This window comes from Leucopleurus acutus (assembly GCF_964270905.1).
Source record: "Leucopleurus acutus genome assembly, chromosome: 20".
Lineage (NCBI taxonomy): Eukaryota > Metazoa > Chordata > Mammalia > Artiodactyla > Delphinidae > Leucopleurus > Leucopleurus acutus.
In genome coordinates, this window is record NC_139162.1 from 52,456,422 (window position 1) to 52,471,756 (window position 15,335).

The window sequence follows — 15,335 nt, forward strand, 5'->3', positions numbered from 1 at the left end:
GCCTCTCACTGTTGTGGCCTCTCCCGTTGCGGAGCACAGGCTCCGGATGCGCAGGCTCAACGGCCATGGCTCACAGGCCTAGCCGCTCTGCGGCATGTGTGATCTTCCTGGACCAGGGCATGAACCTGTGTCCTCTGCATTGTCAGGCGGACTCTCAACCACTGCGCCACCAGGGAAGCCCTAAGCTGTTCACTTTTAACTTGTGAACTTTTCTGTTTATATTTCAACTGTACATTTAAAAATAGTATTAGTGTGGTGGTTTAAAATATATACACAAATTGACATTCTCTTAAAAATATGTCTGCAAATTCTTTGACACACCCTGTGAGTATGATCTGGACTTAGTGACTCAGTTCTAGTGAATATAAAAAGAGAAAATGATGGTATGCAACTTCGAAGACTAGGTCATTAAAGGCATCTTAGCTTCCTGCTTGTTCTTAGACTGCTTGCCCTGGGGGAAGTTAGCTGCCAAGAGAAACTGAGGCCTCCAACCAAAAGCCATGTGAATACGCCATCTTGGAAGTATAACATCCAGCCCCAGGCAAGCCTTCAGGTGACAGCAGCCCCAGCTGATATCCTGACCGAAAACTCTTGAGGACCCTGAGCCAGTACCATCCAGCTATGCCACTCCCAGATTCCTGACCCTCAGAAATGTAAGATAATATGTTATAAGCAGCTAAGTTTTTTGGAGGGGAGGGTAGTTTTTTTACACAGTGGTAGACAACATCATTATCTAGTAAAAGTCATCCTAAAAAATGTTGGCTTGACAGGCTCAAACTGCACCATAGAACCTTATTTCTACCCCCTGCCTCCTTTTCAAAGAACTGTACTGGACTTCCCTGGTGGTCCAGTGGTTAAGACTCTGAGCTCCCAATGCAGGGGGCCTGGGTTCGATCCCTGGTCAGGGAACCAGATCCCGCATGCCGCCACGAAGATCCCACATGCCGCAACTAAAAGATCCTGTAAGCAGCAACTAAGACCCGGTGCAGCCAAATAAAAAAGGCAAATAAATAAATAAATATTAAAAGACAACAAAAACCCAAGAAACTAAAGAACTGTACCACCATCGACACCCTGTTGGCTGAGGACCAAGTCATAGTGAGCACGGAGGCTGGTGCATGGCGCGTGTGCAATTTTACTGGCCCTCTTTTGGTGCCGAAAAGGAGATGGAATTCATGCCAGCATGAGGGGCCATTTATTGCTCAGGGGTTGGGCCCCCACGTTTTGGGGGAGTTCCCCCATCATTTCCTCCCCCCATTGTCCCCATGGACCCCTCGAGTGGCAGGTTGCTGAGTTGATCGTGGAGAGAGCACATCTTCAAGTGTAGATAGTCCAGAGCGGCCACCTTCTCCCTGTAACGAGACAGTGGGCAGTTAGTACTCGGGAGGCCCGATGCCTCGGGGCTGGTGTGGAAGCCGGGGGTGACTCAAGCCCTTTCCGCAAGACCTCACCCTCCTCCCATGCCCTCAGCCTCCTTCCTCACTCTGGCTTCATCTTGTCCGTCAGCAGCAGGTTCTTGGCCCGCAAGGCTTCGTCTTGGGCCAGCCGAAGGGTGGAGCTTAGGGCCTCTGCCCTGACATGTTTGGCCAAGGCCTGGCGCTCCAGCTCCTGGGGAGAGGAGTGTAGGTGCTGCTAGGCTTGCTGGACTGGGCTGGGAGTGGAGGGGGATCTGGATCTTGGAGGGCAAAGGGCAGGGTCCCCTAGGGTCCGCATTCCTCCTCCAGAGTATCCCATCATGCCTTGAGCCTGAGGCTGACCCCAGCATCCCACAGTGCACTGGGCCTCCCAAGTCCCATTGTGCACTAGACTTGTGTCTGTCCCACTATCTGTCCCCTACTGCACTGGCCTTCTTTGTCCCTGTAAGCAGTAAATCAGCATCTATCACATTGTCCCCTAATGCCCATGAGCCATCATGCATTTGATGTCCGGGCCCCGGTATCCCATCACATGGGGATCATCTACATCCCATAATTCACATTATGGGATGTGACCCCCACATCTTATCAATTAGGCCAGCCTCTCAGTCACAGTAATAGTCCTCAGTGCTCTGGTTCCCTATATCCCACAATGTACCAGCCCCCATGTCCTATCATGTCTTAGTCCTCTAGATCTGCCACATGACTGTCCGTTACTGCCTCATTTGTCTGTTTCACCCACTACAACTCATATCCCATCATACATTAGGCCAGTATCCCATAATATACTAGATCTCTATGTTTCAGAATGTACACCAGCCTCAAGTTCCATCAGTTATTGGGCCTGAGTCTGTGTGCAATGCCTCACGAAGAGCTGTGGTTCCATTTCCCATAATGCATTAGCTTACTGTGACCTGCTATTCGCTGGGTCCCCTCTCTGATCTCAGTGATCCCATATAATGCATTGCCTCTCTTAAGTCTCATAGAAAATCAGGCTTATATTCCATGAAGCTATAGACTGGTGTTTGTCTCCTCTGTCCCACAGTGCACCAGATCCATGTCCCATCATGCTTTGGGCCCATATCCATCACCCAAGCTTCCATAATGATTGACCTATGACTCACTAGACACCAAACAGCTCCCCTCTCACCCCGTCCCGAAGTATTAGAGCCAAGTGTTCCCCCAACACCTCCTGCCCACAGCTCATCCTTCCCATCCTGCCACACACCAGAACTGTCCTTGTGCCTGGGGCTCCCCCGCCCTGCCCTGACCAAAAAGTGGGGCATAGTGGCCCATGGTCCTTGGTACCAGAATCTTCTTGTGTAGCCTCTGGCAGCTGGGGCAGGCAGGAACCAGGCCCTTCTGCTTCACCTCGTCCACTAGCGGGGTCAGCGCTCGCTCCAGCAGCTGCTGCAAGAACTCCGTGGACAACTGCTGTCCCTGGCTGGGGGAGGGGTAGTCACCAGGTGAAAGAGGCCTCGGACCAACTCCATTCCCAGGATACACCATGCCCATCTCCCCAGCCTCCACCCAGGTCCCGTTTCCACTATGCACCCAGGCAACCTTCCCACCATGCACTGGGCCCAAACTACAGTTCATCTGGTATGCTCTGGTTTCCACAGCGTGGGGAGATCTCACAGTGCCTGGGGATTTCCACCACACGGTCCTCGGTTCATCAAAAACTCACATTTCCCACAATGCACTAGTTAAAACCGATCCCATGTTGTATTGGAAATGCTCTGCACCCTCCCTAACACAGATCAAGCATGGTATCTGTCGACTTCCAACACCCCAAGGTCTCATTTCCCTACGATGCACTGAGAAAACCTGCCTCCCACCCAGTACCACTGCCCAGCCTTCCCACAATGCACTGGAAATCCAAGATGCTCGAAAAACATCAAGTCTTTCTTGCGTTCCACAAGACACTGACTTCACCTTGTGGGGAGGGAAGAAATGTGACTCCCATAATGCCGCGAGACTGGCCCATCCTGCAATACATGGGCATGCCCTGTCTCCCACAATGAATTTCCCTCTCCACTCTTGCTAAAGTCTCATCTCCTTCAATGCTTGGTCCTTAATACGATGCAGAATGCACCTGGAGCCAGGCGCTGCCCCCTTACCTGGCACAGCGGGCACAGGAGCCTTGGGGGGCCCGATCCAGGTTCATAGAGAGGTCAGACCCTCTACGAGAGCTCTGAAAGTGCCGCCCAAGCTCCTCCAGAATCGGTTTCACCGGGCTCAGCGCCTCCAGTTCGCTCCTCAGTGAAGCCACAGACACTGCTGACCGCTCCACCCTGCGGTGTGAGAGTAAACAGTACAGTGAGGTCGCCTCTCCAACAGTATACAGGCATCCTCCGATTTTTGAAAGTTCGCTTTACCCCACTTCATTTTTACAAAAGGCCTACATTAGTACCTGTTTTCACTAACCAAAAGAAGTCCGAAGAGGATTTGCCCTTTTATGCAAAAAAGCGCAAAGCATTTGTTTTGTAGCAAGCTGTTACAGAAGCAGGACACGCTCCAAGCAGCGAGAGTGGCGCCACCCAGCCCCTTCTCCGAGAACTACACTCAGTATCTCAGCACCAAGCCACCATAGCTTTGAACTGTGTTGTCTATGGCCACCTGTGCTTTATCTCAATTTATTTTGTGCATCTGTTAGCAAGATGTATTCTAAGGTAATTGCTTCTTCGCTTTATGCTATTTTGGCTTACCGAAGGTTTCACAGGAACTGCTCTACTTTTGGATGGCAGGGAAACCTGTAGTCCCAGCAAGGCTCCGCCCAAAATTAGCCCAGCACCTCTGTCTCCACCCAGTTTTCAATACCCCGCTCTGCCTTGCCCCCTCTGCTCTGATTGGTACCTCCTTTTGCATTTTATTGTCGGGAATGTACCTCCCTGTTCTCTAATTGGTTTCCCCTGTTCCTGCTTGGCTCCGCCCCTTGTCCTTGTAAGGTGTGGAACTCACCTCTTCTCTAAGTGGCTCCGCCCCTCAGTGCTTCTTAGGTATAACACGCCCCTCCCTACTCTCTAACTGGGGTTTCCACCTGTCAGTATATGCGCTCCACCCGATTGGCTCCAGCTGATTGGCCCACCCCTTTCCCTCAAGGCTCCGCCCTCCCACCTCCCCGCCCCGTGCGCTAGTCTGGGTCCTTACATGGTGCACAGCTCTTCCGTGCGGCCCCGCAGCTCTTGCAGGCCCCGCGCGGCCTGAGCCTGCTCGCGCTGCGCTCGCTCCCACTGGCCCAGGAAGCTGTCGACCCTGCCGCCTAGGCCCCCGAGCAGCCGTAGGGCCTCCTGCACGGCCCCCTCCTCCTGATGCCACCGGGCGGTCAGTGAGGACACCTCCCTCCTGTAAGGGTAGAGGTAAGGAACGCGTCAGGGCTAGGTTTGAATACGCCCCCGTCCGCCGCGCCCCGCCAAGACCACGCCCGTGGCTCCGGACCCACCCTGTCCCCGAATTCTCCTGTCCTGTTCATTTATTGGGATCCTCTCATGTCCTCCAGAACCCTGCCTCTATCCCCTTATCAGGTATCCTGGCCTTCTCTCGGCCTGCCTCCCAGCCCCACATCAGCTCCTCCAGACACTGCCTCCTCAAGATACCGCTCGCGCCAACCCTGTCCCCCGGAGTTGGAGCCTCCAAAGACCTGCCACGTCCCAAAACCCGCCCACCTCATTTTCACCAGACGCGGACCCCCCTGCCACCGGCCCTATGTTCAAAACTCGGTTCTTCGAAGTCCTGCCCTTCCAGGTCACCGCCCCCAGAACGCTCCTCTTCGAGGCTCCACCCCCTGGGCCTATCCCAGGATCCCACTCACCTCAGCTCCTCAAGGTAGGCAGAGACCTTCTGCAACTCCTGCTCGCTCACGATGGGGCCCTCCCCTGCCCGGGGCCCCATTCCCCAGCCGCCTGGGGCCAGGCCTCGCCGTCGTGGGGATCCGTCGGGGCTCCCTGGCGGGCTGGAGCAGCCTGGGGGCTGGGTGGCGAGGCCCAGGCCGTGGCGGGAGAGGCCAGCCTCCAGCTTCTGCTCCAGCCCCTGCAGCTCAGCCTCCTGCCTCCTGGGCGTCTCATCCTGCATCTGGAGGTAGCGCAGCTTCTCCTGGGCGGGGAAAGAGGGCAGGGTTACTGCCTCCGGCCCCTTGCCTCCCACCACTACCACAGCCTCCACCACCAAATCCGCCCAGTGAATTCCTGAGGCTGGAAAGTGAATGGATGTGGACACGGGATATCGGGAAGTCCCACCTGAAGTCTTGATGGACTCCCGCTTGCTGTTACTAGGGAGGGATGCCCCATTCGAAGCCCAGCTGGAGTCCAACTCACCTTGGACTGAATGCCTGCCTCTTTGTCTCCATCTATCCCTCCACCCTCACTCTAATCCTCGAAGGCATCCAATTCTAGTCCCTCCTGTTTAGGAAGAACAGCTGAAGCTTTTCCAACATTTTGGTGGGAAATGAGTGGGTATGTGGGCAGGACAGGCATTCCCACTCCAAGTCCGATACGAATCCCTCTCTCCGGGACTTGAATATGACTGTGCATGGAAAAGTATGACCATGAACATGAAGGGGCAGTGTGGTGGTGGTGGTGGCAGGGCGAGAAGTCCCACCTGAAGTCTACCTCAAGTACCTCGGTTACTTGAGTACTTTCCTCAAACCCTTAGACACCTCCCCCTTACCTCCAGCAGGGCAGAGTTCTGCTTCAGGACGTTGGTTTTTATTTCAGCATCTTCCACCGACCGGGTCACCTTCCGGCAGTTCTCCTGGGTCAGGACACCAGGGCAGGACCCCTGCCTTCGCATTCCAGTTCCGCCTCCCAACCCTTACCCTCGCTATTTTCCATATAGCCTCCACCACCACCACCCCCCCCCCCCCGCGTTTAAGGCACGCCCCCTCCTTCCACAAGGTCTGCCTTCTGCTTATTGGTCTGCCCTTTCCCGGCTTGGTTCCCTTGGCTAAAGAAATGGTTCTTCCTCGGACCTCTGCCATACTACTTTTCCACTTCACCCCACCTCTCTCCTGTCCACCACTCCATTCCTCCCCTCTTCCTCTCACCCTCTTCCTACTTCCACTTCCTACTCCTGCCCTGTTCCTGCCCCACAGCGGCTCACCTTGAGTTGACTACAGTACCCTTCTAGTTCTTCCGCCTCTTGCCGCCTCCTCTCTAGATTCTCACTCAGCACAGAACACTCACTCTGGAGCATGGAAGGGAGGAGAGGTTAGCCAGGGCCTCAAGGAGACACCCCGTGGGGAGGAGAGGTGGGAAGCTTCCTTTCCCTTCTGAGCCTCATTCTCCCCAACTGGGCTATGGGTGCTTTGAGTTGGAGGATAGCTCTAAGAGGGCAACGTGACCCTGGAGGAAGAGGAGATGTTGCGGGAGGGGGCGGGTGGTCCTCACGACCTGCAGCGTGTGCACGTGCTGGTTAACCCTGGTGGTCTTTTCCTTCAAGCTGGTGATGGAATCTTTGGCGTGGACCAATCCACTGTTAACCCAGCTCTGGGGAAGAATGGGAGACAGGTGGGTCAGTGGGTGCGTGGGAGCAAACCCCAACCACAAGAGAAAGTCTAGAACTAGCTTTACACCTGGATTCTGCCCTGGAATAGCTGTGGAATTTGGGGCCAGGGCTGCGCCTCTTTGATTCTTGGTATAAAACCGGGGGGCAGCCTCGTTTTCTGCTTAGCGGATGGCAAGAAAAATAAGTAGGATCCAGGAGGGAGTCGGGGGTGGGAAGCTCAGACATGGGGGAGAAGGAGGTTGGTCTTAACCTGAGATAAATGCCTTTGGGGTCCACATACATAAATAAGATAAACTGTTAAAACACATGCCTGTCTTTCCCTCCAGGCAGTGGAGAATTCCAAAGATAACCCACTTTCCAGATATAAGCACTCACGATGCACCAGGCCAAGCCCTTACCCACATTTTCCTTTTTATTCCTCACAACCACACCTTTTGAGGTTATTTGCCCCATTTTGCAAGCGAGGCAAATGAGGCCCAGAGAGGGGATGTCCCTTGTACTCCCGGGTACACGAGACAGGAGGTGGCCTTGTCAGAATTTATGCTCAGAGCCTTTGTTTCAAACCATGACGCCATATGGCCTCTGTTCATTGCTACCTTATGTCACCATAAAATTCTTTGTGACTCCTGTCAAACAAACTGGCTCAGGAGGGATGAATATCTATCATGGATCTCCACTCTCCCATTTCCACATTTATAGAAGAGTTAGCCTGGTACCTCACTGCTCAGCCAAAGACGACAATTCCCAGCTGCCCTTACAGCCAGGTGTGGCCATGTGGAATATGAGTGGAAATAATGCAGGCAATTTCCAAGTCATGCCTTTAATAAAGAAAAGTAGCACACCTCCCTTTCTCTCTCCCTACCATGTTGATAGCTAAAGCCAGAGCAGCCATCTTGGACCATGAGATGGAGGACACAATATAAAAGAAGACTGGGGCTTCCCTGGTGGCTCAGTGGTTGAGAGTCCGCCTGCCGATGTAGGGGACGCGGGTTCGTGCCCCGGTCCGGGAGGATCCCACATGCCACGGAGCGGCTGGGCCCGTGAGCCATGGCCGCTGAGCCTGCGCGTCCGGAGCCTGTGCTCCGCAACGGGAGAGGCCACAGCAGTGAGAGGCCCGCGTACCGCAAAAAAAAACAAACTGAATCCTCCACCCTGTGAAGCCGCCATACTTAATTCCAACCACTTATGAATACTTTTATACATGTAACCAAGAGAACATTTTCCATCTTGTTTAAACTATGCTACTTTGTACCTTTTTGTTACAGCAGCCAAACTTGTGGCTTAATAGCTGAGCCCCCAGAACACTGGAGCCTCTAACCTACTGCATTTGAAGAGACCTGCTATACTTGAGACATTTATGTGAGCAACAAACTATCCTGCTTCCACCAGCTATTTTGGTTTCTTTCACAGCTGTTGAACTAATACACAAACAGAAAAGAGAGAGCGAGCTTTCTCCATTGTAAAATGGGAACAACTTCACATTTCTTGCATAACTGCTCTGGAGAACAAGTGTGATAAGAAATATTGTATTAAGGTGACATCAGCAAAATGGTGGAGTCGGGAAGCCCCACATTCCACCCCTCCAAACTGGCCAAAACTATGAGTCAAGTCATTGAGGGGATTATAACAATCATAAATATATATGCACCTAATAGAGCTTCAAAACACATGAATCGAAAACTGTTAGAATTGGGAATTCCCTGGCAGTCCAGTGGTTAGGACTCTGTGCTTTCACTGCTGAGGGCCCAGTTTCAATCCCTGCTCAGGGGACTAAGATCTGCAAGCCCCACAGTGTGGCCAAAAAGAAAAAAAAGACACTGACAGAAGTGAAGGGAGAAATTGACAATTTAACAGTAATGGTTGGAGACTACAATACCTCACTTTCAAGAATGGATTGAACAACTAGATCAACAAGGAGATAGAAGACTTGGACAACACTATAAACCAACCAGACCTAACAGGCACCTACAGAACATTCCACCCAACAAAAGAATACACATTCTTCTCAAGTGAAATTAAACATTGTTCATATGGTCGAGGACAGACCATATATTAAGTGACAAAACAAGTCTCAATAAATTTAAAAGGATTTGAAAACAAAGTATGTTTTCTGACCTCAATGACCTCAGTAGAATGAAATCAGGAATCAATAGCAGAAAGAAATTTGAGAAACTCACAAATATATGGAAATTAAACAACACACTCATAAACAGCCAATGGGTAGAAGAAGAAATCACAAGAGAAATTATACTTAGGAATGAGGGAAAATGAAAACACAACATACCAAAACTTGTGGGATGCAGCAGAGGCAATACTTTGAGGGAAATTTAGAGCTGTAAACACCTACATCAAAAAAGAACTTAAGGGCTTCCCTGGTGGTGCAGTGGTTGAGAGTCCGCCTGCCGATGCAGGGGACACGGGTTCGTGCCCTGGTCCGGGAGGATCCCACATGCCGCGGAGTGGCTGGGCCTGTGAGCCATGACTGCTGAGCCTATGCGTCCGGAGCCTGTGCTCAGCAACAGGAGAGGCCACAGCAGTGAGAGGCCCACGTACCGCAAAAATAAAAAAAGTAAAAGAACTTAAGATCAGTAACCTAATCTTCCACCTTAAGAAACTAGAAAAAGAAGAGACAACTTAACCCAAAGCTAGCAGAATGAAGGAAATAATAAAGATTAGAGTGGAAAAAAATGAAATAGAGAATAGAAAAACAGTAGAGAAAAATCAACAAAACCAGAAGTTGGTTTTTTGAAAAGGTCAACAAAATTGACAAGTTTTAAGCTAGACTGACCATGAAAAAGAGGAAGAAGGCTCAAATTACTAAAATCAGGAAGGAAAGAGGACATTACTACCAATCTTACGGAAAGAGAAAAGATGACAAGGGAACACTCTGAACAATTGTATGTCATCAAACTTGATAATCTAGATGAAATGGACAAATTCCTAGCAAAACACTAACTCAAGAAGAGCTCGGACATCTGGATAGACCTGTAATAAGTAAAGAGGTTGAGTTAGTAATTTTAAAACTTCCAACAAAAAAAGCCCAGATGGCTTCACTGGTGAATTCTACCAATCATTTGAAAAAGAGTTGCTGCCAATTCATCTCAAACCCTTCACCAAAAAAAAAAAAAAAACCAGAAAACAAACAAAACAGAAGAGGAGGGAACTAACTCATTCTATGAGGCCAATGTTACCCTGATACCAAAACTAAAGACATCACCAGATAATAAAACTACAGATCCATATTCCTTCTGAAAGCAGCCACAAAATTTTCAACAAAATACTAGCAAACCAAGTCCAGCAGCATATAAAAAGGATTATACACCATGCCAAGTAGGATTTATCCCAGGGATGCAACATTGGTTCAATGTGAACATTAACCCATGTAACATTCCGTATTAATGAAATATAGGGGGGAAAATACAATCATGTCAATGAATAGAGAAATAGCATTTGATAAAATCCAGTGCCCTTTCATGATAAAAACCCTCAGCAAACTAGAAGCACAAGGGAACTAGCTCATCCTGGCGAAGGGCACCTACGAAAAAGAAAAAAATTTAAAACCAATAAAACCCACACAAAACCATGGTGGTTTAAAATATGCCCACAAGGTTTCTGAGGCTCTTTTAAAATGTGCAGCCTTATTCCTGTCACTTGAGTGTCAGCTGGACTTAGTGACTCATACCTAGTAAATAGAATAAGGCAGAAGTGACGGTATGTGACTTAAGACATGAGTTCATAAGAGGAACCATGTCTTCCTTCTTGCTCACTCTTACTCTGGAGAACGATAGTTGCCATGTTCTAAGCAACTACCTATGGAGAGGCCCGTGTGGCAAGGAACTGAGGCCTCCAACCAAGAGCCATGTGAGTGCGCCATCTTGGAAGCCCAACCTCCAGCTCCAATCAAGCCTTCAGATGACTGCAGCCCCTGCCAAAATCTTGACTACAACCTCATGAGAGACCCTAAGCCAGAACCACCCAATTAAGCCACTCCAGGTCTGTTGTTTTAAGGTTGGGAATCATTTGTTTCACAGCAATAGCTGTGATATTTTTAAACTGAAGACCCAATGGTCCTGGATTTCCCATAGGTAGCTGTTCTGGGAAAGTAGGGGAGCAGGTTCTGGAGTCAACTCAGTTCTTCCACTTACTAGCTGTGTGACCTCAGGGAGGGGACTTCACTTCTCTAAGCCTCTGTTCCCCTACCTGTAAAATGGGGAGGGACTAACAACTACCTTCACAGGGCTGCTGTTGGGAGGAACACAGGCTAACCCAGAAAGGCCCTTGGTCAATACTTGGGAAAAGAGAAAATGCAGCTGGGGTCCCTGGAGGTGAGTTTTAGCTTCACTGCTAGCCTTGGCTAAAAGAGCGAATGGCATGGTGGTGGTGGGGAGCCAAACCTGGGGATAAACCTCTCCTTGGCCATCCACATGCCATGCAACTGGGCAATCCAATTCCCCACTCCGAGCCTGCCTCGGTTTCCCTTCTTGTCAAATGGGAATGAGGATACCTTGCTCAGATGGTGGTGAGGAAAGGTCAAGAAGATGATAGGATCCATAAGCCAAGTGCAGTGATTAGTGTCAGCATCGTTAAAGACAACACGACAGGACCTACCAGGAAAGCGCTTAGCACCAAGACCCTACAGCAGCCTCAGGGAAATCTGTAGACAGCAGGACAACTTCCAAGCAGGACTCAAAAGACCTGGTCTGGCCATTTCCGCATGGAGGCACTGACCTTCCCCCAAAGCAATACTACCTCCTCAGCTGCATCCTTTGGCCTCATAAAGATGTCAGAGCTTAAGACAGGAGCCAGGGAATTCCCTGGTGGTCCCGTGGTTAGGACTCCATGCTCTCACTGCCAGGGGCCTGGGTTCAATTCCTGGTCGGGGAACTAAAATCCCACAAACTGCACAGCACGGCCAAAAAAAAAAAAAAAAGCCAGGAGCCAAAGCTGTTTGCTTCACCATTCTTCTGCTGACCCTCCATCCAGTCTGGGAATTATCACTCTCTCACCCAGGGTCTCCATCGCTCCCAGGTTCTCTTCCTTTCCTCTCTAGTTCTCTGTCCCACCTCTCTCTCTGGTGTCCGTTCCTTCCTTCTCTGTGTCTCTGGCCCCCTCTAGCTCTGGTTTTCTGTCTCTGTCCCCCTCCCCAGGTCCCCATCCTCCTCTCTCTGGGTCTCTGTCCTCCTTTCTCTCTGGGTTTCTGCCCCACCCCCCTCTCTGCCCATCTCCAGATTTCTCTCCCGATGTAGCTCAGATGCTGTGTGCCAGCCTGTGTTCTTCCTGCCCACCTCCTCACGGTTCCTGCCCATACCCTAAGGTGCTGACTGACAGTACTTTTTCCATTTTATGGAGAAGCCCCATAGAGGCTGATGCTCCCCTGCAGCCCCACAGTGAGCCGCAGCTGCATCAGACCTTGATCTTGGCCGCCCAGGGCTCTTTCTCAGGCATCACAATCCTCTGGAGGATGTGACTCAGAAATAGCTCCGGTGGGAGGCGGACCTCTGCAAGTGCTGCCTGAGCGATGCTGGAAGAGAAGGGGAGGAAAGTGTTCTGGCGGGAGGGGACGCCTCCCAGGCCATCCATCCCACCTGGACTCTCTCTCTCTGCCTGCTGGCTTCTCTCCACCTGGTCCTCTTACCCTGGACCGTCGCCCAGCCTGCCTGCCTCCAATCTCTCCCCTCCAAACGTCTCCCACCCGGGGCCAGAGGCATCTTCTAGGGAAAGAAACCATCACACTCGCTAAGCTTCTGGTCCTGACCCTGCTTCTTACAAGCTCTCTAACCTTGCAGGGGATCACTCCACCTCTCTCTACCTCACTTATTTTTGTTTTCATCTTCCTTGCAGAACCTCTAAGAGAGGAAAACGAGAGCCCCCCCCCCACCATAGGGATGTAGCACAGTGCCTGGAACATAGCAGATGCTCAGTAAATGGGTGTGGAGCCCAAATGCCGAGTTGCTCCTGTCCCCCGCCCAGGAACCCTCAGTGGCTCCCCATTGTCCTCAAGAGAATGGAGAATGCCCACATTTCTCAGCCTCTGTGTCCTGTGCCCACCCCCTGCCAGCCTTACCTCTCCCACACACCACAATCTAGCCACAAGGACATGTTCCCCAGGCTCTTTTCAGCTCCTGCCCTTTTGCGTATGCTGTTCCAGCTAGGTGGAACACCCTTCCCTGTATTCTGCCTTCCTTTATCTTCAAGATCCAGCTTGTGTGCTGCCTTTTCTAGAAAGCCTTCCTTGACCATGGTCGGCTGGGCCAAGGCCTTCTTCAGGGCTCCCACGGTGACCTCTACTGCCCCCAGCAATGCGGGTGCTGACTCCTAAGCCCGGCTCCACTACTTAGAAGCCGTATGACTTTGGGTATGCTAATTAACCTTCTAGGGGCTCAATATCTTCATCTGTGAAATGAGGATAAAAATAATGACTAACTATTCCGTGCATACAACTGACTATTGTGCTAAACATTTTACATGAACGAATTTCATTTCATTGTCATGACAACCTCATGAGATGGGTGCAATTCTCTCCAGAACTCTGTTTTGGGTGCTGCTATATTTCCTCTTCCTAGAGCAGTGCCTGGCACATTGTAGGTGTTTAAGAACTATTTCTTGAAAGAACAAACACATGCATCTCCATTTTACAGATGAGAGCACTGAGGCTCCTGGAACACAGAAAGTGCTCAGTATGTGCTAGTGAATCTTTTTTTTTTTTTTTTTTTTTGACCATGCTGTGTGGCATGCGGGATCTTAGTTCCCTGACCTGGGATTGAAGCCATGCCCACTGCAGGTTGGAATCCTAACCACTGGACCGCCAGGGAATTCCCGCTAGTGAATCTTATTAGTATCATTCTGGCCGTGATTATTGTTAGTGTAATTCTCAGTGTCCATGTCAAGCCAAGTTCAGGGTCTGACCCAGGAGAAGCCTGGCAGGGGGTGAAGGTTGGTGGGAGAGTTAAAGGACCAAGCTGTAGCATTCTATGCTCTAGTCAGGAATTCTCTAAATTCTCCTAGGTCTTGCTCACCTCGCAGTTTTGCCCCACAGTCTGAGGTGGTCCACTCAGAGAACTCCTGCTTATCCGTCAAAGCCCAGTTCCAACACTGCCTCCTCCAGAAGTTTTCCCTGATACCCCTAGCCTGGTTTGAGGGGCCCTTTTCTGGGATCCCCAGTGTTACCTCCATTATGGAATTTGTCACCCCAGTCTGTATCTGTCACTCCCACCAGACGGGGGGCTTCCCTGGGGCAGACACCTGGCCCGATTCCTATCTGTGACTCCAGCTTCACCCAGGACATTTGGAAGTGACTGAATGAACAAAAGACCAACTCGCAGGCAGCCGGCAGCATTCACCCTGGATGGAGCAGATTTATGGCTGACTGTAGGGCCTCAAAGGGTGACACGAACCTTCTCATTCCGAATCAAGAAGACACCCCCCCAAACCCATCCTCAGTATTTGCCTACCACCAGGGGAGAACCCTCGTATTCCCCAGCCCGGCCAAGGGCCCTCTCACCAGTATTTCCGTGATGTCTGGGTCATCTGGAGCCCAGGGTGGGATGGGCACGGGCAATGCCATCAGGCTGCTGTCTTCCACGGTTGAGTCTGTCCCCGAGGAGTCGGTGAGCTCCATGGTGGCCAGGTTGAGCAGGGACACATTGGTGCAGGCTGAGGACCGTTTGAGGTTCAGGCAGCAGTGCATTGGCTCATAGGACATCCGAGGCTCCACCCTAGGGAGGAGAAACAGGCAGGAGGGTCAAGATGCCACCCCAGCAGGGTATGGCCCCTCCCACCTCCCTGTCTGCACATTCCCTACTCTCTCTGATTTCAACCTCGCCGCCTGCTTTCTTCTTTCTCCTCCATCCCTGCTGCCTGTTTTCCTCCCTTTCCACCAGCACCCACAGTGGGACTTGTGTTCTGTCAGAGGCAAGGGCTGGGTGCTGGGACCGCCCCCAACAGGGTGTGACAAACCCACCCGTGGAAGGACACAGCCTTCTTTTTCTTTGAGATCCCTTTGACTGGGCTGGTCACACCCCCAGGAGCCTCGGGGACCAGCTGGGAGCGACTCTCGACCCCCGCGGGGGGGTCCCCAGCCTCATGGATCTCTTTGGACTGCCAGATCGTCTTCACCACCACGCTCGCCATGGCCTGTGGAGGGCCCGGCTCCCAGGGGCTCCTTCCTCTGAGGCTCTCCACCTACACTGACCACTGACCCTCAAGGTCCCCTGTCCCCACAAGCCTGCCTCATAAAGGACCCAACCAAAGGGCCCCAGTAACGGGGGGGGGGGGCACAAGGGTGGGGAAACATGACTTGGCACGTTCCCCCGGGGGGCTCAGTGAACTCTTGTTCAGGATTCTAGTTCTACCCCGATCTGTCCCTCCCCTTCAGAAGCACAGTGAAATTCCTTCTAGTCCAGAACTTAGAGTGGACGG

The 15,335-nt window shown here is 51.5% G+C and overlaps 1 protein-coding gene across 2 annotated transcripts; it reads right to left on the minus strand.

Moving 5' to 3' along the window:
* Window positions 1-1,195: 1,195 nt before the first annotated feature.
* Window positions 1,196-15,047, minus strand: TSKS (testis specific serine kinase substrate; the record flags this gene model as incomplete). Of its 2 annotated transcripts, none has more annotated exons than XM_082862649.1 (11): window positions 1,196-1,352; window positions 1,484-1,608; window positions 2,724-2,859; window positions 3,536-3,709; window positions 4,566-4,760; window positions 5,227-5,507; window positions 6,081-6,164; window positions 6,513-6,596; window positions 6,803-6,898; window positions 14,419-14,632; window positions 14,878-15,047. In XM_082862649.1, 11 exons carry the CDS (start codon window positions 15,045-15,047, stop codon window positions 1,196-1,198), a joined length of 1,716 nt encoding a protein of 571 aa, XP_082718775.1. The 2 variants fall into 2 exon arrangements, with proteins under 2 accessions (XP_082718775.1, XP_082718774.1); XM_082862648.1 differs by having other exon boundaries at window positions 6,081-6,191.
* Window positions 15,048-15,335: the final 288 nt, after the last annotated feature.